The following is a 24,444-nucleotide window of genomic DNA, read 5'->3' on the forward strand; positions in this document are numbered from 1 at the left end:
TCACCTCTACTTCATACCCAGTAGAATGGAACTGAAACCCTTTTTACAAATATTAAAGCTTTCAGATCCAGATTCATATTGTTAACATGCCATGCAGAGAATACAGGTTAAATTTCAAACTGCCAACTATAACAATAGCTTGAGGCGAGCTTGATAACTGTTGTGATAGATGTTTCTCTAATGAAACCATACTCCTGAGGAATTATTTAAAGTTATCTGAAACTTAATTTTTAAGGTGCTCATATATGGGGTTTACTAACATATTGCTGAGCTATGAAAAAAGTCAGCTATGCTTTGGTAGAATCCATGGAATGGCATGCAGTAAAGGAAGGTGGCCTTCTTTTTAATTATTTCTCTAAGGGAGAAAAAATAAAACCCAAACCCAACTTGTGTAAAATCCATTAATAGAATCCCTTAATGTGCATGTTAGCATGGCTGACCTAGAAGAATTAAAAGCATTCACAGGGCTGGGGGGCTGGGACGGCCACTAATTTTTTTTTGTGCAATATGAAAAATGTGCAACCCCAAATAACTATTTTTCATTGAAAAATAAATTCTGTAAGTTCTTATAGTTTCCAAGGGAAATACCTGACATATCAAACATCTTTAAATGTTTTATATGTGCACGCTTTTGCTATGGGACCCATTATTGTACATTGTTATTCAGACCAGGAGCTAGAAAGACATTATGAAATGTGTTAAATGAAAGTTTATTTGTGGAAATAAATATTTGTAATTAATTTGGAGGAAGAAGAAATACCAGCTTGTGCTTCAAGGTGTGAATCTTTTCCAGGTAGGATCACTTAAAATAGGTTTTCCACAAGAACAGATTATTTCTTTGAACTGTTGCAGAGTTTACCATTGTCCTCTGATTTTGCTCATCGTTCATTATTTGGTAGAAGTCTTTTGGTCTAATCCAATCGAATAATGTGTTTGGGGGAGAACTCTTAGTCATGCTTATTTGTAATTCTGATTTTTTTCAGTTTTGTGGTCATATGATGAAATTGGGTTTATATCTTCTTTCTTGTTTGGATCTAGAACAGTGCAGAGTAGAGATCTGGCGAACAGTTAAATAGATGTATCGCTGTTTAATAGGTTGAGGATGAGACCAGAAACTAATTGTGATGAGCTGAATTTTTTTTTATTTAGGAGATTGATGGTAGTGAGTAGAAGATAACTTGTGGTTTTGATAAGAAGATTATTCTAAGTAGAGAGACTCTTGAAGGACTGTTGAAATGGTTCAAAAAAGCCATGGAAAAGCTGAGTAATGTATTAGAAAAATTAAATTCTGCTAGGAATATTTAATCCTGTTTCCATCATTTAGTTCTCACATACTCTTTCTTTTAAAATATGCATTTAAAGGATTAGTGATGTTAGTGTAAGCTTTTATATTCTATCATTTCACTTCTTAATCTCTTTTACAGAGAGAATATGGGATTCTGCAGTAGAATGGTCTTGTTTCTATATTTTCTCCCTTACAAAATTATTTTAAACTTTAATTTTAAGAAAAAAGTGTGTTAGGACTAGATGGAGGTGGGTAGAAGACTCATTATTTCTTGCTGTTTAATTTCTAAATATATTTTGTATTGTAGCTTCTCAGAGTTATAAAATTTTGGTTTTGTTGTTGGGTTTTTCTTTTTTTCTTGCAAGTTGTCAGTTTTATAGTTAAAACTATGCAGTCCTTCATGGAGCTACGAACCTATTTCTTTAAGGAAAGTTGGCCTTACATGCAGTGGTATAAATTCCCCCGTGCCCCCCCTCCATTTGCTAGGCACATCTAGTGGGAGTTTCTAGTCTGACATTTAAAAGGACTTGTAGGTATAGGTGAGGAAGGAAAGGAAGGAATAATAGGTGTGGAAATCGGTATGTACGAGGTTGGAGAGGCAGGTTGCAAGAGGAAAATATGGCACATAAATTTCTGCTGTGCCTCCCCCTCCACTCCCCTACCCCCCAAGCAATGGGGGTACAAAAATATGCCCCAACCTAATTCTCAGGGGGAGCGTTGACATGTAATGGCTAAGTATAAACTGCTTATAAACTTGCAATGCTTGTTACTGCCAGAGGAATGGGATCCCACTTAGGAGGGGTGTTTTGTGGCTAGAGGTTCATAAGCTTATAATTTGATTACCAGTCCTAGGCATAGACCAGAGACGTCACTGTATTATTGAAAGAAAGATGGAAGACTAGCAATACCTATATCAGCCATACTTTATAATTAGAGCTGTTCAGTGTAAGGAAATACTCAGTAGAGGGTTGACCTAAGGTTGGTCTGCAGTTGAATTGGCAACGTAGAACGATATGTCAGAATTGAGGCCTGAAGCAGGGTCCATGGGAGTTTTTTAGTATTTGTTGATCCAGTGCTTGGATAGGTGTTTAGATAAGACAACAGGAGAAAGGTAGCTAAATATATGGGGGAAGGTAGTGCTTGAGAAAGCATGGAGCGGGGAGAGGAGAAGACAGTTTTCCTTTTTCGAACTATGTAGTGGATAGGTGAGAAGTTTGGGGGGAATTGGGGAACTACTTGGTCCTGCTGAAGGACCTGAGATGAGTGTAGGGAGGGGTTGGGTGGTTGCTTTTTCCTTTTTTGTGGGGGGGGTGTGGGGTGTCAGTCGCCTTTACAATTGCTTACCTGTTTCTGCTCTTTCTGCACCTCTTGGACCCATCAAAAGAAATGCCAGAAATCTTTCAACAGGCATTTTAGCAACCTCTAGCAGTCTTGCATTGCAACTTGTTGCATCTAATTTGCTGTTGTTACAGCAGTCCTTTTATGCACAACGCTATAATCGGCACCATTAATGCTACAAAGAAATGTCCTCTTGTTTCTGCATTCACAGTGCCCTTTTGATAAATATTTGCAGCCAGGTTTCTAAAACAAGCTTTTGGAGGGATCACTTCTATAGCATTTTTAGCCATGTGAGTAAAATAACAGATCAGATGTGATTAGGTGAAAACTACAGAAAAGCATGAGCAATTTACTTATTAGATGTAGCAGAAGTATAAAGGCAAACATGAAGATTTCATTAATTTGGTTTTGGGAAGGTTGAAGGGCATGTGTTCTGCACATTTCCAAAAGCTTTTCTCTTGAACTCGCAAAGGCTGTTTCCAGAGTGGTAGCTGACCATAAATGGGACTTCAGTTGTCATGAGTGCATCATAAGTTCAGCTGGAATCGTTCAGTACAGCAGTTATGCTACTGTTTGCACAGTTACCTTTGATATTTCTTATGGCTTGGACTGTATGTGAAGCTGCAATAAGAAAACATGAGTAATGAACAAGAAGTGCAGATAATATTCTAGACTGTCAACTGCTTTGTTTAGATTGTAATGTATAATTATTCTGTAAAATCAATTTTGGCAGAATTTACTCTGAAGAATGCTTGCATAAGTGTTTTGTGAAAAGTCAATGTGATATTAAGCTTAAGGTTTGTATTGAAGAATTGTCTCTGATCTGTTGATGTTGAACGTGTTCTCTGTCAGAAGAAAGGAGACTTAAAAATATTTATTTCTTAACTAGCTATTGGTTCAGCATTATAACAGTCTAGTATTTGGCATCCGAATCATATTTCATGTTAAGTCTTCCTTGAGCTTTTTAATAAACAAGATCAGTTTGTTTTCTGTCCTATACTCATGGTTCTGAGCAGCCTTTGGGAGATGACACATTGTTTACTTTTGTATCAATAGTTTTCACAGGATAAAGCTTCAGCAGGAGATCCATCATGTTACAATTGCCAGGCCTTTTAAGTTATCCGGGGATCTTGCCAGTAAACCTTAAAAGAACACAACTAATTAATTCTTCCAGTTACTTAGTGTTTCTGGCATAAGTGAGCGCTAGGGTCTTTGTTGTGTGTGTCTGTCTTCAACAGTATGAAGTCACACTGAAGGGTTTTTTTGAAATAGCCAAAAAGCAGTATGTAAAAGGATTAGTAAATGGACATTACTGCAAAAATAACTTTATATTGTACTGCACTTCAGTATGTAAAAGTGTTCCTTTGTAAGTAAACTCTGCTTCTAATGGTTTTATGAAGAGTTCTTTCTCTGAGTTACCATTGCTGGATTTTGTTTCTGCTATCTTGAATAGGTTTTTTTTCAGTTTACTTCTATATGCTGTATTGCCCTTATTTTATGCCTGAGTCTCTGAATGAAGCCAAAATGTTGCTGCCAGCAGTTTCCCTGTTGGTACCCGTTTCTTCTGCAGTCTATTTACTGGCAGTCTTGGCTGTTCACTCTTGCATTTGTGCTTTTTATTTTCCACTGGTATATATAAACTTTCTAACAATATTCTGGATGTCGTGCTGTCAGATTCTGAGTTCTATGGCTGACAACAGTGCTACATTTCTATTCCTTAGGCATGCAGCTGTCAGCATAACTTTCAGTTTCTTTAAGCTTTCCTCTAGCGCTATGGATGCCGAGTCTTTTTATAGTTCCTTTGCAGCATCAAGAATTGGGAAAACTTTTAATCTTTACTAGAGAGGCATCATGAGGCCTCCTGGCCTGCCACTTTAGACTTCCTTAAGGTTAATTTCAGTTTATTCATGATCTTTAAATATCTTTGAGCTCTGCAGTAGGTTTTTCTTTTTTAAGTGATGGTTGCAGTGAGACCTTAATATTCATGAAGTGTTTTTTTCATATGATATATTGTCAGTGAAACTATATCAGTTACCTATTGAAACTGAAGAAAAAAAAGGGTTTTTTTCTAAATGTGGTAGATATACTGCCTACAAGATTTCAAGTATTTCTTTGTGAATGAAGATAGTGGAAGCAGAGCCTATTGCGTTTATTTTCTCCTGTACTACAGTAAATATAATTGTGTTCCACCATGTTGACACATTTGGTGCACACATACAAAAATTTTTGTAACTTCAGTAAAATGATAGAGTACATGTTAATTCTAGCTCTTCCTACGCTAACTGCATGCATCTTCTTGGTGCTAAGCCACCCAAACTTAAAAGTGCAATAGTAAAATAACAATAGTCAGTCTCCCAAGTATTGCATGCTACCAACAAATAATTGGATTTTGCAAACATTGGATTATGGCCCATGAGTCAGCTTCTCTGCAGCAGTTATTTGAATTGTAAGGTAATTATAATACTTTCATGCTGTTTCAAAGTAATAAATGGAAATTGTGGTCATTGTGTGTTTTATCAAGACTACAGGCACTGAAAAATAAGCTAGAATAGAATGTATTTTACTGAAATGAAGCAGTGGGGTGATGTGCAATGCTCTCCTGGTTTTAAATAACATTTTTTAATCTATTCTGTCCTCTTCATGAAGAGGGGATACATGAATCTTTTTCCATGCAGTTCCATGTGAAGGTGCTATTTTGCCAACCTCATACATAAGACAAAATTTATATTTTATATAAAGAGTAAATACAAATGTTTTAGTACAGTAGTGGGAATTTGAGATGGAGAGTATAGAATTTACTGTTCCAGTAATGATATAGTATATTGTGGTGTGGTTCCTTTAATGTAGGTTAGAGAAAAGGGGGGGGAATCAGAGGTCTTAGGAGGATTGGGGGGGTTAACTGTTTGTTTAGCAGTAAATTTAACGGGCTACTCAGTATAAGAAGAGTGGAAAAATGACTTTTGATACTGAACTAAGGTAAACCAGTTCCCTTCTTGTTAATTGAATCCTGTGTGTTTTTCTGGACTTGCTGGGATCTTGCCAGCTTTGAATTTAATTAGCAAAGCATTACAGTGCAGTTATCACTGATAAGCAGTTGAATTATTTGCTTAATTTGTTGGGGTATTTTCCCTCTGCTGAGCAGTGTATTTCTTAACAGTTGCTTAAAAAAGTGTAAGATCAGTAGTGTTTTGTCACTGCTCTGATTTCTCTAGTGTTCTAAACCATTGAAGAAATAACAGGTGTGTGTTTTTAGTGAAGCATGGATTAATTCATTTTTAAAACTGTGCTACCACTGCCACAGAGTTGACATTTTCAGAGTTTAAGAATGTAAGATTTTTGTGAGAAGTTCCTGTTCTCGGTCTGAGGGCATGTATTTCAAACAACTGGGAGTGGGATCTCCAGTAGCTGTTAATCCAGGTGGAGGGCAGAGAGCTGCTAAAGGTGCTTTCAGGGGTGTGTGCAGCTGTGTGCTCCTCAAGGGCCTGCTCTCTGCTCTGGATGAAGCTTGTGTGCTCTGTCTGGATCAGCAGCTTTTCCCTTGGGTCTGCTGTAGTGAACAGGCATTTGCTCTGAGACTGTAAGGACTCCTACAGCATTCTTTGTTCCCAAACCTTCATGAATTGCTTGCTTTAAACCTGAGTAAATGTAAACAGGCGTTAGCATAATTTTAACAGTGTATGTACATACTGAACATGGTGCTGGCCAATGCATGGGAGGGGAAAGGAACTCTGCAGTACTTGAATTTGTTTAAAGCTGTTTCATTACTTCATTTTAACTTTTGCAATTCTTACTTTAACCATATTAATGTTATGTTTAATATAGCTTTTCTCTGTAACAGGTAAAAGCCTGACACTTTTTCTGGTAGAAAATAAATTACTGCTTTTTGTTTCACATGAGGTATTTACTTGTGTTTCTGTCTGGCCAGGGTGATTTTTCTCAGTTGTGTAAGCCAAGATTTGCTCCATCAGTTGGCTTTTGAACATGGTTCTTTGTAAAATGTATAGCTTGAGTTGTTCAAAACAAAATATTTTGATCCTCTGCTTGTCCAGTGGTGTGGTTTCTGAGACCCCTGGGGTGTGTCTAAACTCCAGTCTAAAGTATGACCACAGCTTGTTTAGGGGGTATTCATGCTACCTTTAAATTAGTGATCTTGGGTATTGATAGTAGCAGCCGAAAGGCGCTTTATGTAGCAGTTGTCTTTGGTATTTCTCTACCCCTTTGAGATACATAGCAGTCTTGGTATATGCAGAGTAAATTTGTGCAGGGTTATTGCAGGTGTGTATTTAAACTGTAATCATGCTGTGACTGTTCATGTTAAATGTGTGCTCACTACTTTTAATTTACTTCTATAGGACTCCACAAAATCCTGTCTTGCCTGCTATTTTCACAGATCTTCATACTGGTCACCTCTTTGCAGATAGTTATTTGTTTAGGGTGTTTGGTTTTTTTTAATCATAAAGGTCTGAAGGGAGCCAGACTTCCTAGCTCCTGAAGAGTTGGGCTGCTCTGACTCCATTAATAATGTACACAAAGAGAAGGGATGCTGAACTTGGATAGTCAGATAAACAAAATGTGTATGCTGGGAAGGAATATCATAACCTGTGTTGCCAGTTCTAGCAGTCTTGGCTGGTACTTGTCATACATTAGGGTTTTTGGAAGATGTGGTACTGTTTTCGATAGTGGAATATTGTGTTATGTGCCCTAAAAACTGTGGGTAGGATAGTGATACGTTTTATCAAAATATCTCTGAACATTGCAACAAAAATTTCTGTTTGTGCATTTTTAATTATGTATTTTGATTATATCGGAGAAGATGGGATTTATGGGACTAAAATTAATGAGCAGATGTTTACTAGCATATTCTTAGGACTTTCAGCCTTCACTATTTTATTAGCTATCAAGTTGCTTTTTTCCATGTGTAGTGCAAATTGATGGAATCTTCAGATCAACATGTATTTTGGGTTGTTTTGGGTTTTCTTTTTTCTGAGCTATTCTTAAATTGTTGGCAGACAGTTGAACTGCTTAATGTGTTGCTTTTCAGACCATGTTCACCTGTTATTGGAGGTGTTCTGGTTCACACCAATTACCAGTTGACTGGTAATTGTATCAGTTCAGACCAGAGAAGACACAGGAGTTGAAAATGTCTTATAATAGAGTGGTTCAGGACTAGCATATAATATAGTGGTTCAGTGATCCTAAAATAGTATTATGCCTGTCTTGTCATAACTAGTGAAAATTATGTACTTTGTGCTTTCCCATCAATTCTTTGCAGGTTTTTCTCCATCTTTTCAGTCTCAGGAGAAGTTGTGGCATCATGCTACATTACATTTGAATCGCAAGTGGTGTTAATGCACTAGAAGATTGTGATTAATGCTCCTCAATTAATTTGCCACTAGTCCCTTTTTAGTACATAAAAGTACAGAAACATAAGCACATAGGCTCACTTATAAAGTGAGTCTGCCAGTGGGATTGTTGGGAAAGGTTGATGGGATCCACATACAGGTGCCTTGTGCTGGAGGCAGGTCTCTGCTGCAGGTTGCTGTGAGTCAGCACATGGGTAATAGCACATGTTGGATATGAGGCAAAGGAAAAAGAAAAGCATGTAGAGAAGGGGAGGAGAAAATGAGTAAGTTGATCGAAATGTTTGAATAAGATTTGCTAATTTAAGAGGTAAATGAACGTTGGAGTTGACTGCTTTGGGTTTTTTATAAACCATATGGTCACATTTATTTGTAATATTTTATATGAAGAAGATATCATTCCATTGCTTAACACATAGGTGCATTCTTCCAAACTTAATTCGTAGAAGTTGTTCTTGGTAAAAGCCTGTGGACATCATATGGCAAGGACAGATAAATTTCTATAAATGTGTTGACGAGGTGATTGTGATACAATCTTATTTATAACTCTTCATCATTTTCTTCAAAGAAGAAACTGAATTTATTGAAGAAACCTGAGTTGTTAGAGGGTTATTTCCTTCTGGTCATAAACTCAGTATATTTTTAAGTATGTTGGGTGAAAAACAAGTAGACTATTGCCAGTAAGTCCTGAAACTTAAAAAACCTGAACTTCTAGCAACAATGTACTGATAGTAAACAGTAACAGTGATGATAAAAGTAACAGTGTAGGTGCACTCAAAAGCTGGATGAACACTGTCTTCCTATTTTTGATGTGGACTTCTTTGTGTTTACTTGTGTTTTAAATAAGTACATTTGCTGTTCTTAAAACCATTAATTTTAATAATGTGATAAACCAAGTATGTTTCATTCTTAACGTATTTTATAATGTCAATACAAAAACCAAGATAGAAACTAACTGATGAGGAGATGTGTCTATAAATGGGCAATTTTCAAGGTTATGAGTGTGTGAAAGACAACTAGTTAGCCAGAGAAGTCACGTGAGAAAACACTGACATAAAATATAGGCTTAGATTTTATAATTGGAAAGGGGTGTTTTGTGTGTTGCTTTTTGGGGTTGTTTTTTATTGGGTATTGTTACATCAAAAGTGCCTGCTTTCAGTGTCTTAAGGCTTTCCTTCCTCTTGCAGAAAATGCTGGGACAGAAGAGATGAGTCCTTCCTTTACTAAGGCCTAAAACTGCCTGTTGAAAAACGATCCTGACCAGGCAATATACGAATGGCCCAAGGAAGCCAGCAAATTGATATTCAGGTTTTACATGACCTGCGACAGAAGTTTCCTGAGGTACCTGAAGGTGTTGTGTCCAGATGCATGTTACAGGTCAGTGTTCTGTTAATGACTGTACGAGTAAGCAGTATTGCTTATTTTAAGCATTATGTATGGATGTCTCCTTTGAAAGCAGAGCAGATTTTTTTCTTTCCTTTTTCCATTTTGAGTGAGACAAATATACACAGCCAATTTCTTCATGTTGCACAGCAAGCTAAGTGTTAAATTGGCCTCTCTTTTTCCATGTCTAATCATGGCGGCCCAAGGTAAAACAGCCTGTAAATCAGCGTGTGCATGGAGACTACCGTCTCGCCAATCAGTATGTTCATGCCTTTGGCCATCTCAAGAGCCAAAACTAACTGTTGCAAAAGGAGGGATGCAAAGCCAACCTGAGTCCAGCAGGGACACAGATGCGGCTTTTTCTTTTGCTTTTTTCTTTTTTTTGGGGTTTTGTTTTTGCTTTGAGGCTCAGGGCAGGTCCAGAAGCAACTTTCCTACCCAGTCTCCATCAGGCATCAAGGCAATTAGTGGGCTCCTGCCTGCATGCAGGTTGGCCCTGTTGCTTTCCACGCCCAGCTCCCTTGGCCTGCAGAGCCAGAGCTAGTGGCCTTGCGTGTCTTCCTCAGCAGGGAGCCTACGAGTGTAATGTGGGCACACACAAGTTCTCTGCCTGAGCGAGCCTGAGTCAGGCAGGACTAGGTGGCTGTGGCCCAGCATCCACCCTGTTAGACCTGAGTGGGTGTGATGCATAGGTGTGCTTTTGCCCAGTGTTTCCTAGGGCTTTGGCTGCCAGATGGACTCTGGCTGCCAGATGGACTTCCTTTTGTTTTGTTGTAGCTTTGGAGTCCATACTGCTAATTATGGATTTCTGTCGGGCTTGGAAGTAACAAAGCATTTTTGTCTGGTACTGCAGTTCGTGCTAAGGCTATGGACTGCCATATCATCAACTTCTACCTCCAGCTACCTGTTTTCTATACTGCCACTGTCAGAATACCTACATGCCCATATTTTGTGTCAACTTCTGCTCTATAATATCATGTTGATTACACAGGAGATAAATTAAGTATGCCTATCCAAAGCCTGGTGTAGGGACACCTGAAAGCCTAGAGTTAACAAATGCTGGTAGACTTACTTAACTGTGTTGCTTGAATGTGTTTGCTTTGCATTTTCCAGTGATCCCAAAGCATCCATACTGATTGGATTTTTTCATTATCTAAGGTATTCAACCTTTGAGTACTCTGGATAATAAGAGGATTGTCTGAATATTCGTACTGATCATCAGTATACACAACTTGATTGGAGAAGGAAAAAAAAGGTCATGAGTTCCCAGAAGCTAGCTGTCTCTGGATGATAGCTAGGACATCCATGGCTATGATTCAACATTCTTAATATCATATTTGTTTGTCTTTTTATATGTATTTTTATTTATAAAATACATATATGTGTATACTTACAAAAGTATGTAGTCACACACACATGCATCCAAACACAGTGTTTGTGCTGTTGGGAATAGAAGTGTGACTGTGCCAATTTAATGTTCATATTTTCAAGACTTTATCATGATTTACTCATACTGGAGTAACAAGCTGTGAAAAGTGCAGTTCTCTTCAGAGAATTGCTTTTGATTTGCAAGAGGGCAAAATTCTGCTCAGGGCTTGTGAAGTTTCAGGCCCTCCCCAACCCTTTGTCTCTATTTAGCTGAAGAGAAAACTGAACCAGACTCTAAATTGCCTATATTTGTTTCAGGATTGTACACAGCCGTTTCTGTATTAGTTCTCGGTAGGATTACTCTAATTCTTATACTACAAGTAGAGTGTTGCTCTTCAAACATGAGAACTACTTGTTGAGCAAGGTCAATGGACTTGACAGTGTGAATGCATTAGTAATCACTTCTTGAATGTAATTCCTGGTAAATTTTAAACTAATATTCGGCTCTTGAGAGACCCAGCAGTCTTCATAACATGGAATACAGTAGATATAGTAGGGTTTTGTTTTTTATAAAAAGGAGCCTTGTAACTGAAGAAAACATGACTGTACATTCCATGGATTTATAGAGATATGGGAGAATGGTTTAGATTTTGAGGGGAGTGTTTTAGGTCAGCTTTCATAAGAGCATTTTTCAAAAATTCTGTAGAGTAGTTTTCCATATGTGCAATATTACTACGCTAATTTGATACACTAGAAACTACCTTTTTTGTTGTTAACTGAGAGCTGCTAAGACTCACCCAAAATCCTGTCAAGTTGGTGGTTCTTTGAAATTTCATGAGCTCTGGTTTCTCTGAATCAGCTTCTAGCTATGCTACTCCTCTGAGATAGTGGGGGGTTTGGGGGGATTTTGGGGGTGTTTTTGTAAAAAAAGAAGCCTAACATGACCCCTTTAAACCAACAAATTTTGTACTTGGACTGTTGGTAAAGATTGGACAGCAGAATTTGAGACTATTTTTGCATGTGTTTGCAATATTGCTGGAACAGTGTCTGAATCCTGAGTTTTGCCTTCTTGCAGTTGAGCATAGTGGAAGGAATTTATGATAAATGCAGTAACTATGGTTTAGGTCAGAGATAAGTACGTAAGGGCATCAGCGGGTCTAAGAAATGGTGCATTTGCCTTGCCCCTACAATACCTAATGTGCAAGCTTCTTGTCAAGGTGAAGCTGCTTTTAAATCAGGAGGAATAAGATATCCCAGGAGAGAACCTGAAAGAGTTGAAGCAGTTACGCAGTTTTTAATCATATTGACAAGAAGCTTTTATAACAAGAAAAGCTTCTTCAGATCACTGTGAATTGTGCAGGAAAACCATACAGATAATTCAGTCCTCTTCTCTTGAATTTATTCAGCCAAACACTTTCAGCTTGTTTTTAATGGAAGATTTATAGCATTATATGCTTATAATGAAAACCTTAAGGATAAACAGCATGTAAGTGTCTTGAGGCGAATAGCCCACTGTTGAAATATCTGAACAATACCTAGTACACTAAAAACAGAGGACCACCAAAACTATAATAGGATGAAGTTTAAACCTGTGTAATCTAGGGAGTAAAATGTTTTATTGCTTTCTTGGGCTGACAGCACTGAATGTTCCTGAAAAGTTTTGCATCCCTCCATTCTTCCCAACAAGCCTCCTGCATTCAGCGCTCTCCTTCTCATTTAGAGGAGTCACTGCAGTGTCCCCAGTCTGTGGACATTGTCCCCTTTTGTTCTTTTTTGTGTCTGGAGCATTCTATAACTACCTGCTCCTCAAGTCTACGTCCTCTCCTTGCTTCCTTGTTTCCCTCCAACATTCTTATTCTTTCTTTTTTTTTCTTTCTCTTTCAGGGTGCCAACATTTTAAACTCAATTGGGACATGGGCAGAGCTAAGATGAGGGGTATTGTTTTGCTGGAATATGCTCAGTTCTGCCATCAACCGGTTCTCTGATCTGTAAAGAGCTAGAAGCGGTTGAAACTCTGCCTCTGCCAGCCAGAAGATGCCAGGGGTTCCATGTGCCCCCGTTTCCCCTTTGAGTTCTCCAATTTGCTCATTGACGTCACTGAAATTTTGGAATTTATTTGATGCAGTCTTAAAAAAGAAAAAAAATTGTCCAAAGAAATGCATTCAAGCTGAATGTAAGGGCCTTGCAAGCTTGGCCTGTTCCTTTTTGGTTTGGTATTTTTGGCCTTTCTGTTAATAATTTTAATTCACTTAAGTACATGCAAAATCTGCCTTTAAGATCTTTCTAGCTTGTTTTTCTGTGGCATCCTATCTTTTTTCCTTTTCTGGCTCCCTTTACTCCTTTGCAACAAATACAAGGCTATTGTTCTTTTATTTTCTTACCCACCGTTCTGTCTGTGTGTGATTCTTTTCTTCACTACTAACTTCATTTGAATACTTTGTCCTCTGGTGCTTATTCCAAACTAGAGCTGATATGCATACCATCAATTTGACCCATTTTCATATCTCTAAAGACTTTTCTGCAACAATCCTTATATACAGCTGTCTAGTTAGATAGCCTGTTGGGAATCCTGTTATTTTAAAAGGTTTTGTGGCTGAGATTTTTTTGTAGGATGATATTTTTTTTTTAAGAATTCAGAACTGCATCTGGCCTGTATGAACACATAGCTTTGGTTTTGTGCGTGGAGTTTAGCCTTGTCGTCCCTCTCCCACTTCTGTCATGTCTGTGCTTTTTCTTTTTTTTTCCTTTTTTCTTTTTTTTTGTGGGTTTTTTTGTTAATCTAAGGTAGAGACAGTCTTGCTGTGTCTGCACAACACTCTAACCTCTCATCCTCATTGAAGGATGAGAACTGCTGTCTGCTAGTTCAACAACTTGATACAAAGCATGTAGCATGGATCGATTTATCTTGCTTGTGTTATTCTTCAACTAACTGATAATACTACTACTTGGCATATGCAGTTTTTTCCCTTGATCATACATATTCTTTCTAGTAACTGTTTCTGTGTGCTAGATGAATTTGACACCTATTTAGTTTTAATAATTACTGGGTCTTAACATGTTCTTTTCTGGCTGAAAGTATTAACCTTTGTCTTGGGGGTCGAAGGGGGAGTTCTGCAAGAAATGTAATATGGACTGAGCACAATATTAACAAATTATGCCACTGATGCATGTTCACTCTTTTCTAAAAATCCTTATGTAGGAAACTAAATTGGAAAGACTGGAGTACAATATTACTAAACATGTGGAAAAAGAGAAGAGGGATTAGCAGTTTGCTTCTGAAATGTTCTTAAAAAGCAAGCTAGCTAGATTGTGGTTTTTGTTCGAAGTCATCCTATTACAGGTTTTACAAAGTAACTTTGTACAAATGTAAGTATTTAAAAGCTTTGCAAGCAGTGGTTTAAAATAAAAGTACAAATGTTCCCTGGGTTTTCCATTAATAGTTTCATCTTGCAAAAGAGTAATCCTGCTGTATTCATATAAATTTAATTTTGGTGGGTTTTTTTCTGAAATCATGTAAAACTCCTTGGGTCAGCATGTTTCTTCTCTGCGTAAGATTTACTTTCCATTTTCAGCAGGAGGTAATGCATAACTGGTGTTGAAGTGTTTGGGGAAACATTTAAAATAAACATGTATTTTCATATTTGTTTTTAAATTATTAACCAGTAATATACAGGTGCTGTGAATCCATTCCTTCTGTCATTTTCCCCCTCAAGCCAGAGACTTGGTCATTGCTGAAGATGTTCTGAAATAGAGAAGGAATAGCATATGTATTCATCCAAGGTGTATCATTATGTATGGTGTTAGCTTGTCAAGGTCCAAGATCTCCCTGTCATTGCTTCAGCAGCAATGCAGATCTCCGCCCTTAGTCCCAGTGACTGAGTCGCTGCTTTCAAAACAGTAAGCCTCACATGCAAGGCCCTTGTGCATGTGTAGCAGCTATGCTAGCCAACCCCCTAAAGCTTTGTTCGCTACTACGTTGTTAATTTTCCATGATGCATATATATCTAACTGACTGTATTTTATCAGTAATGTCAAACTTTCATCTGTCTTTTATAGAATAACAATAATCTGGATGCCTGTTGTGCAGTTCTCTCTCAGGAGAGCACAAAATATCTCTACGGTGAAGGAGACCTAGGCTTTTCGGATGATTCTGGGATTCCTGGATTGCGAAATCACATGACATCTCTTAATTTGGATTTGCAGTCACAGAACGTATATCACCATGGAAGAGAAGGAAGTAGAATGAATGGAAGTAGGACTCTAGCTCACAGCGTTAGTGATGGACACCTTCAAACCACTCAGTCCAACAATGAACTGTTTCAGCAGGAACCACAGACAGCACCTGCGCAGGTTCCACAAGGATTTAATGTCTTTGGGATGGGTAACACAGTTAGTACTTCTAATCCAGGGCAGCATCTTGGATTTCACCTTGGCAGCAAAGGAGTATCTAACTTGTCTCAACAAACACCCAGATTCAACCCCATTATGGTAACTTTAGCCCCAAATATTCAGCCTGGTCGCAATACCCCTACATCTTTGCACATACATGGTGTACCTCCTCCTGTACTTAACAGTCCACAGGGAAATTCTATCTATATTAGGCCTTACATCACAGCTCCTAGTGGTACAGCTCGACAGACACAGCAGCAGCCAGGCTGGGCATCTCAGTTTAATCCTATGCACCCTCAGCAAGTCTACCAGCCTTCGCAGCCAAGTCCCTGGACTACTCTTCCTACATCCAGTACTACGCCACATACCTCATCACAACACTCAACACAGCCAAATCAGCAAGGCCACCAGACTTCTCATGTCTATATGCCTATCAGTTCTCCTACTACTCCACAAGCACCTATGATTCATTCATCTGGTAGCTCACAATCCTCTGTTCATAGCCAATACAACATTCAGAATATATCCACAGGACCTCGCAAAAACCAAATTGAAATCAAACTTGAACCACCACAAAGAAACAGTACTTCTAAGTTGCGCTCAACTGGCCCTCGCACCTCCACTACTCCTTCTTCCCTCAACAGCCAGACATTAAGTAGAAGTCAGCCCACTGTTTACATATCGGCCAGTCCTCCAAATACTGATGAAGTGATTACACGCAGTCAGCCCAAGGTCTACATTTCAGCAAATGCCACAGCAGGAGATGATCAAGTGGTGCGGAACCAGCCCACGCTTTTCATATCGACAAATCCAGGAGTATCTACCACTTCTAGGAATATGTCTGGTCAAGTAAGCATGGGTCCTGCATTTATTCATCACCATCCACCCAAGAGTCGAGCAGTGGGCAACAGTACCACTGCAACCTCTCCTCGAGTGGTGGTTACGCAGCCTAACACAAAATATACTTTTAAAATTACAGTTTCTCCAAATAAGCCCCCTGCAGTTTCCCCAGGGGTAGTGTCCCCAACCTTTGAACCTACAAACCTTCTAAACCTTCCTGATCACTATGTTGAACCAGAGGGTATTCAGCATCTTACTGACCCTGTTTTAGCACATGTGGATAGGATCAGTGATGCACGGAAATCGAGTATGGGATCTGATGATGCTGCCTACACGCAAGGTAATACTCTTAATATAAATAGTAGAGATTTCAGCCAGGTTGTCAATTCAGTATGTAGATAACAGAACAGGAAACAGTTTATAACCTTTGTGATGTTAATACAGTATCTTCAACTTCAGCATTCATGAGCATTTCCTAAATAAACAAAAAAGCTTTATAAGCAAATCATAGATTTCTTTTTATGGTGAAGACGTGTAACTGAATACTTGGAGATAATTCTTCTGTTTGTCTTAAGTAGATATGTTATCTGTTTAATGGAGTCAGTGTCCTCATTCTCATGTTGTTCTGAAAGAAACATCTAAGCTTGTTCAATTTGTCCTAACAATTTAAAGTTAGAAGTCTACTGGCAGATCTTCGAATCAGTTGAGATACTGTTTCCATTGGATAATGTTCCCGTTTTTTTCTTTTTGCGAGTGTTAAGAAGCAAGAAAAGCAGGCTTTGAAAACAATTAGTGGGAAAAAGTGTTGGCCTCTGTTTCCTAATGTGTGCATGACAACAAAATGTTTAGTCTTGATATTTACTTCTATTATATTATAAAATGTGAGAAGGAGCACTGCGCCAAAGAAAGCTATTTTAACGGATCAGTGGTAATGGGAGGGTAAAACTTAAAATACATGATATGGCAACCCAACGTGTTAATCTTTCTTCTGTTTTCATGGGTTTCTATGCTTTTATTACCAATATGATGGTTTATTAACCCTCCTGTGGACTTTTTGTATAAAGATGTTGAATGAGTCTTAAGATATTTAAGCAGTATACAGGACAGGTTGTGAAAATAATTTCTCTTTTACCTTATTGGCTCTCTTTGGACTTAGCAAACCATTTAGTATTAAAAAACTGGCTTGCTCCATGATCACTCTAAATGTTCTTCAGATTAATTTAGTCGTTTTGTGTAAGCAAGGTCAGTGATCAGGACACTGGAAGCCTGGTCTGCATCTGGAGTACTATAGTAATGAAATAAATAAAATACTGCTTATAGCTTGTGCACTGCTTCTGGATATAATTATATCTTTGGTGAGAGAATAATCAATCCTAACTCAAGTGTCTAAAGGTTAGGTGTCAAAACCAAAAAGCTAATCATCCTAGACTGTCTTTTACAATCAATGAAGAGTTAAAGAACTTCAAAAAATTATTCATCTGTAGATAAGCAAAACCAATTGCCCTCCAGAGTGGTATTTCCTTTCCTCACTCTGAAGGCTGGCTGTTTTAGTCTTATAAGACTTTAGATACCCAGAAATTAAGCAATCAAAATCTTCTCCTTAGGCTTTCAATACTCTTCTAGATCATGCACTTGCTTCCCAAGCATTCTGCATTTTAAGTACTTGTTGGGGAAGGGTGTCCCTTTCTCCTATTCTGCCTGTCTGACGGGATTGACTTCTACCAGGTCGAGCTCTTCATCTCTTGTACCCCTGGTAGTGATGGCTATTGTAACCTGACTTCCTGCACAATCTCTACAGGCTGCAGGTATCAGCATCCAGTTAATCAAGCTGTGGCAAGCTTGCGATGCCTGTTTCTGATATGCAGCTTCTAGTGTTCCTAAGTGTTGAGTGGCTCATACCTGCTGTGGAATCCAGTTGTCCCCAAAGCCAAGACATAGATGCAGTTTTTAGATGCGTGATGTGGGCTGGTGCAGCTTTAGGGACTTTTCACTAGTTCCTATAAAGTACACTCATGCTTCTGAAGTTCCTTACATTAAGAAGTGTTTGGGACTTCTGACATGTGTCGCTCTATTTCTGCTGCAACAAGTGCAGTAATTTTTAAATTTTTGTTTCGATCTCTGAAAAGCTGACGTGTGTGATACTTACTTGTATGATCTTGGTATCTGGAGGTCCTCATTATTGCTTTTAAACTTGAATCTTCTATGTAGAGGTGGTTTTTCTTCTGTTAGAGACTAAAAGGGATTTAAGTTACTTGATGCTTTCTGTTGTGAGGCCATGTTTTAAGCTGCTTATAATATAGCCAGACTCTGCAAAAAAACCTTCCATGCTAGGTGCTCATCTCATTTTAATTTTAACCAAAACAGATGAGTAGTTTCTCTGGCCATGATTAGAGAAAAATGTATTTTCATCAGCTTTTCCATTTCTGCCCAGAATGCTCCTTATCTTGGCAGGAAGAACTGAAACTGGCTTGGGGTAGAAGGAATGTGGAAGGTGGAGTTGCTTTGGTGTCAAAGGAGATTTCCTTTACTTTGTTCCAGTGAAGTACATTTGTATGCATGGTGCAACCCAAGAGAACAGAAGGCATGCTGGACCTATCTGCAAGTGCTGCTGCCTGCTACCTGAGAAGCTTTATTTCAGTTATGGTGTGTGTAGGCATTCCAGCTTCTTTCCATGATTAGATTTGTGGGTTTCTTCCCAAGTCAGTCACATTAGGTAGTAGAAGGCTGCCACAGATCTCCATCTTTTTTGCTGCCAGAACTGGAGGTTATATGATGGGAAAAGGTGTAGGGTACTGCTCAGATAAAATCAATGTAGTTACCCTGGAATGATAGGTTATATCCCTGCCACTTGATTTTGTGATGCTAAGAAACTCACCATCACCAGACTTTTCAGAAGTGATTGCTAATTGTTGTTTCTGGTTTTCTTGGATTCCAGTTTGAGATACTGCAGGCTTGCTTGTGGAAATATTGAGAGCACTCATCCACTGCTGAAGTCAGGGAGAATTAATGCTGTAAGAAAAGAATTGCTAGGTGCGTGCTCAGAAGGACAGCCAAAAGAGGATGCCTTTTAATGCGAAGCTATTTAGTATCAGTTCTGTGTGTGTACAGGAGTATCAGTTCCTGTTACTTAGCAGAGATTTCGATTTATAATAATTTTTATTAATATGAAGTAATTATCTGAGATTTCAATATATAATCTACTGTAGTATAAAGTGATTTATGGATGAAAAAGCCAAATCTTGTTAGAAATGGAAAATTCTGTACTTAGAAATGTTTTTGTGATGTACACTTACGATGCATGCTAGTTGAATAGTGAGGCTAAACAATTATTTAATAGTTGCTCAGTCTGCATATAGCGTTCCATCTGTGTAATGGGCAGGCATCCTACCAAGAAAATACATAATTGTATAATAAAATCTTTAGGTTGACGTTTTCATACTAGAGGGCTTAAGTCCCTTAGTTCAATACTCTTTGGCTTTTGACTGCCTGATTTTTTTCATATTTTCTTTAACTTGGGGAGGGAACGGTATGCATAGTTAGACTTAATCATTGGTGACAATAATAGGTATGTATGTGGATGTATGTTTACTTAGCAATTCTTGCCACTGTTTTTAAATATGTTAATTGATAAACTAGTTCAGTAACTTGACATCTTGCACAGTTCCTGCTTTGGTTTCTTGGAGCTTTTTAAAAATTTCAAAAGGGAAAAAAAGCTGCAGGAAACAAATTCCTTAACATCCTAACCAGTCCTTGTAGATCTTTTTTAAAAAAAAGACTTGAATGAGATGCAGCTGTGCCCCATGCTCCAAGGGGCCTTAAGCTCATTACATCATGTGATTTAAGAAAAAAAAAATACAGCCTTATATTTGGATCTCTATATCAGGCCCTACTCTTGAGTGACACTCTTTTTAAAAAAACTAAATGAAGAGAGTATTGGAAAGGGAGGGGAAAACAATATGAACTGTTGAAATTGCATATTAAATGCACATTAATTGACTGGATCTTGTGCAGCTTCAAACACAGATTTTGAAAATGTGCACATACATAAATGTGTCTTGAACCTACTGCCACAGCATAACTGTATTGCCAGAATTTCCCTTTCCTCCATATTTGGCAAACTAAGAAATTTCATAAATTCATAGGTCTGTAGAATAGAGTGAAATCATTGTGTGCCTAGATGAGCTTTTTTCTTAGAAACACTTATAATAAACAGTATCTGCTTTGAATCTTAACAAAAGATGCTCTAGATTCACTGAAAACAACTGTGCGTACACTTTGGAACTTAAAATATAATCAGTACCTGTTTGAGTAAGTCTGTAGGAAAGGAAGAGTGAACTGTCCTCCATACTTTCATGCTCCCTGTAATTGATTTACAGCCTTTTTGTGGAAAATGTCCTTCAAATGTGAAAGGAAACAGTGGCATCTGCCAGAGCATTGAAGTGTACTATTCTTCTTGCCGATCTACTGAATGTGAACATGCAGAAGTTGAAGAAATTAAATGTGCACAGTACCCTGTTTGCACATAATTAAAAAGTTAAACGTTAAATCTATTCCAGTTGTGGTACAATAATGAGAAGTCCAGGAGGCAATCTTTGTACTTCTTTTGCTAGGATGATTACAGTAAATAGCTGCTTTTTAAGGATGACTGAATAAACAAGTGCAAGCCTGAGGCTTTCTGGCTTGTACTCCAGGGTAGTCCATGTAGCGTAAACTTGGCTGTGCCTATGCTGCCTGCATAGGTGGAATCCCGTTCCCGCAAAAAGTGCAGGATTATCAAAAAGACCATTAAATGTCTCCTCATGGACAGTGTAAACTAGATCTAGTAGCTGAATTGCATGAGATTCAGAAATGCACTGCAGTTTTTCCGTAACATTTTCAGTTGCTCTGATTAACACTAGAGGGAGCTGAATACTTAAATTGTTGTTTTCCATTAATAAATACTGCAGTGGGATACGGGGAGATTGTCTTCCCCAACCCATTTTTTCCTACAGCTGCCAAATTGGTATTTAAGCAAAATTACCAAACTCTATGTGAAAACCACCACTTAAACCAATGTCTTGCTAGTCACTTATCCAAGTTATTTTTAACACTAAGTTTAGCACAGCACTATCAAGTGGTTCTTCTTCATAGTGGTAATTTTATAATATGTTTAAAATCTGTTGGGATTTGAAATTGTAAAATGGTAAAGTAGTCACAAAGCTGCTACAAGAATAAATTGGATCATGTCTGGAAAGTGATGTGAAAATGAAGAACGTGTAATAGTGCTGTGGGCATCCATCGTGCCTTCCGCTCCCTGTGCGGTTCCATAATGACAGCTTAATTTCTAAACCACAGAAGTGGGAGAGCATTGAAATGAGAAGTTGTGGATTTTGTGCCTTTACAAGAGTAGCTTAAAAAGAAAGGGGGTGGGGGGTGGGGGGTTGGCAGGGTGAAGTCCTCCAGAGATGCAGACTTGCTCATAGTCTTACTCTTGAGACCATGCCATGTGTCCTGGAGATCCTCTGGTAGCACTCTTCTGCACTTAACACGTCCAGCGTACTGGCTGCTCACCAGCAGCCCACATCCATAGTTTGCAGGTCTGAAGAGTTTTAAGTGTGGTCAGTAGAGCTGTGTTGCTGCAGGTCAGGTACCAATAACCTGGATTTTGAGGACTTGCCTCGGGTAATAGCAAGGCAATGAAAATAGAAGAGACTATCTAGAAGTGGAAATAAAGTGCAGAAGGAAAAAGGGCTTGTACTCTCCCTGCAATAGTAGAGGCAAAGTAGTCTTTGATTTTCTTTCTTTATAGTTGCAGCTACATTTGGAACTCCTGGAGTTCATAAATGGGAAAGTTCCTTCAGCTCTTTCTAAAACACTTCAAGAGGGGAGGCTCTCTTCTGAGACTATTTACCTGATGATTCAAGTCTTCAACAAAAATCTTGATCTTGAGATTTCAGTTACTATGTTTTTATATTACATACGAGCACAGCTGCAACTTTAACTGTAGTGTGACTAGTAGCTACCCCGCATAAAGGTGACTGTTTATGCAAACATCTCTAATTTGAACAAAACTGAGCACAAGCTCAAGCAGCTTTGTCATTTCAATATCTTTTGAACACATATAACTCAAGCTTAGACTGAATCTCAGTAAGGCCCTGCAGTTCTGTAACACAGTACAAAAGTAGTTTGGCATGGTTCCTCCTTTTGAAGAACCTCTGGAAGACAGAATAGGATGTGTGAATGAATGAACAGGCAGGAATTGCAGCAGAGAGCAGTTCTGCTTGCTGAAGATGTGGAAAGTTGCATCTTTTTGATGGGCTGTTTTTCCTCAGATACTACTCAGAAAGCCTAACCAACCAAATTTGAGTGCCTCTTGGTTTTTGGTACCTGAAGAAGTCGTTAATTAAACACTACGTTCCAGCCACAGTTTTGCTTAAACACTTTGTGAGGCAAATTCAATATTTTTAAAATACCTTGTTATTGCTACTTTTTTTTATAATTTCCACGGTGCTGTAAAGGTATCCATAGTTTGTGTGAAGCTGATCCTAGTTTACATTAATTACTAATTTAATGGATGAATGAATGACTGTGCAGAAGTTGAAATGATCGGGTTTATTTAGTGAAATACTTCTTCATTTTTGTAGAAGGTGATTAATGCTTTAAGCAGTGTTATCTGCTCCATGTGGTGATATTTAATAGTATACCTACCTTTAATGAAATAAACTCATTACATTGTATTAATTTGATTGCGTCTTCTGCTACTTATGTTCTTTATAGCTTTAAAAAAGCAGTGGTTTAAATGCTAACAACTTCATTGCTGCTAAATTAAGTCTCCTCATGTCATTTTCTTCACAAATAGTAAGCAGTGTTAGAAATTAGAAGCTGAGTCAATGGTTCTGCACCATAGTTTAGGGATACAGTGGCATACAATCCAGCCTCTGTGATAAATATAACCAATGTTTGCCAGCAGTATTGCCTGTAGTACTTTCTGGTTTAGTTTCATTTGGTGTCTCCTGCTATGGCAAGAACACTGGATTATGTTCCAATCCGAACAGCAATAAAAATAAAAATCTTGATGCTTGTCTAGCATATATAGTGCTCTCTTGCAGCAGTCTCTCTGAAATCCTCCTCATACTACCTGTTGTACAATGCTTGGGCTGAATACAATGCAAGGACAAGTTTGTTGTTGTTTTCTGGTAGTCATTCCTGTAGATTGATTGGGTTCTTGAAGAAGATTTTTATGGATTACAGCTGAATTTTGCATGGTCGTATGTTACGTTGTATGATTTTCTCATTGTATTTGCTTGTTATCTGGAACTGATTTATGCTGTTCTCAGAAATACAACACATTCTGTCTTACGGCAGAGATTTTTTTTGTGAGGAGAATGGAAAAGCAATTTGTAGCAATGTTTTTGCCTGTATTTTCCCAAAAGACTACTAACTTTCATCTTTATCTGATGTTGCCCTGTGAAGGATAATAAAGTAGATAAAATGGGACTTTATGTATTGCAGCTTTACTGGTACATCAGAAGGCCAGGATGGAGCGACTTCAACGAGAACTTGAGATTCAAAAGAAAAAGTTGGATAAACTAAAATCAGAGGTCAATGAAATGGAGAATAATCTAACACGAAGGCGCCTGAAAAGATCGAATTCTGTTTCCCAAATTCCATCAGTAAGTTGAAATGTCTGTAAGCTATAAACCTAAACCACAAGTGTGGTCTGTCACAATAAATTAAAGGAACAGTTGCTCATATATTGACAATATACTAGTGACAGGCAGCATAGCTAGAACTAAACTGGTAAACAGTGTAAAGACTAAATATGCCTTATTTAACCACAACCTTTCAGTTCACTAACTGCTTTGTGAAGTGTCGCTTTTAAAGGCAGTCATAAAAAGTTTGACCTGGTAGTCCTTCTAGGTGTTCTTAAAGGCATGATCACCTAATGTTTTAGACTACAACTTAATACTCCTACTGCTTTCCACACAAAGTATTTTTTGATCCTCATGCTTACACCAATATCAGAGAAACTGATTAAAGCACCAGTTTTCAGTGCCAGAAGATCATTGGTATGGTAGACCCTTGGTTGTGTCCTGACCACAGTCTGGAGTTGTTCAGGCAGCTCTGAAGTCTGGTGAGAGAAGAATTCAGTGGGTCTGAAAGCTTTTTGTAAGGGTATGCTTGCATTAAAAGAGAGGTTGTTATAAGGGAAGATTCCTTTATCTTCACTTCTGAAATAACTAAATGCTGTCTACCTGTGCGTGAATGATAACTGATAATAAAATGGGAAAGTTTAGTCTAACAGGCAGATTTTTTTTTCCAGCTGGAAGAAATGCAACAGTTAAGAAGTTGTAACAGACAGCTGCAGATAGACATAGATTGCCTAACCAAAGAGATTGATCTTTTTCAAGCAAGAGGTACAGTATGTCTTAGTACATCAGCAACTGTAAATGTTGATTATTTTTTTTTCACTTCTGTCACTGTCTGCATGTATTAAAAGCA

The 24,444-nt window shown here is 38.1% G+C and overlaps 1 protein-coding gene across 3 annotated transcripts in view; it reads left to right on the top strand.

Moving 5' to 3' along the window:
* TAB2 (TGF-beta activated kinase 1 (MAP3K7) binding protein 2) overlaps positions 1-24,444 on the top strand; it is a 68,300-nt gene that overhangs the window by 38,254 nt on the left and 5,602 nt on the right. For 2 of the 3 annotated variants that reach the window (XM_064447007.1, XM_064447006.1), the window contains 4 exons: positions 9,171-9,360; positions 14,791-16,303; positions 23,455-23,615; positions 24,266-24,359. In XM_064447007.1, coding sequence (XP_064303077.1) covers positions 9,259-9,360; positions 14,791-16,303; positions 23,455-23,615; positions 24,266-24,359 — 1,870 coding nt within the window. In that variant the 5' untranslated portion in view covers positions 9,171-9,258. Of the gene's footprint in view, positions 1-9,170; positions 9,361-12,618; positions 12,908-14,790; positions 16,304-23,454; positions 23,616-24,265; positions 24,360-24,444 lie in introns of those variants that run through there. The other variant, XM_064447009.1, reaches the window with a different exon arrangement.

The sequence above is a fragment of the Phalacrocorax carbo genome, chromosome 3, assembly GCF_963921805.1.
Source record: "Phalacrocorax carbo chromosome 3, bPhaCar2.1, whole genome shotgun sequence".
Lineage (NCBI taxonomy): Eukaryota > Metazoa > Chordata > Aves > Suliformes > Phalacrocoracidae > Phalacrocorax > Phalacrocorax carbo.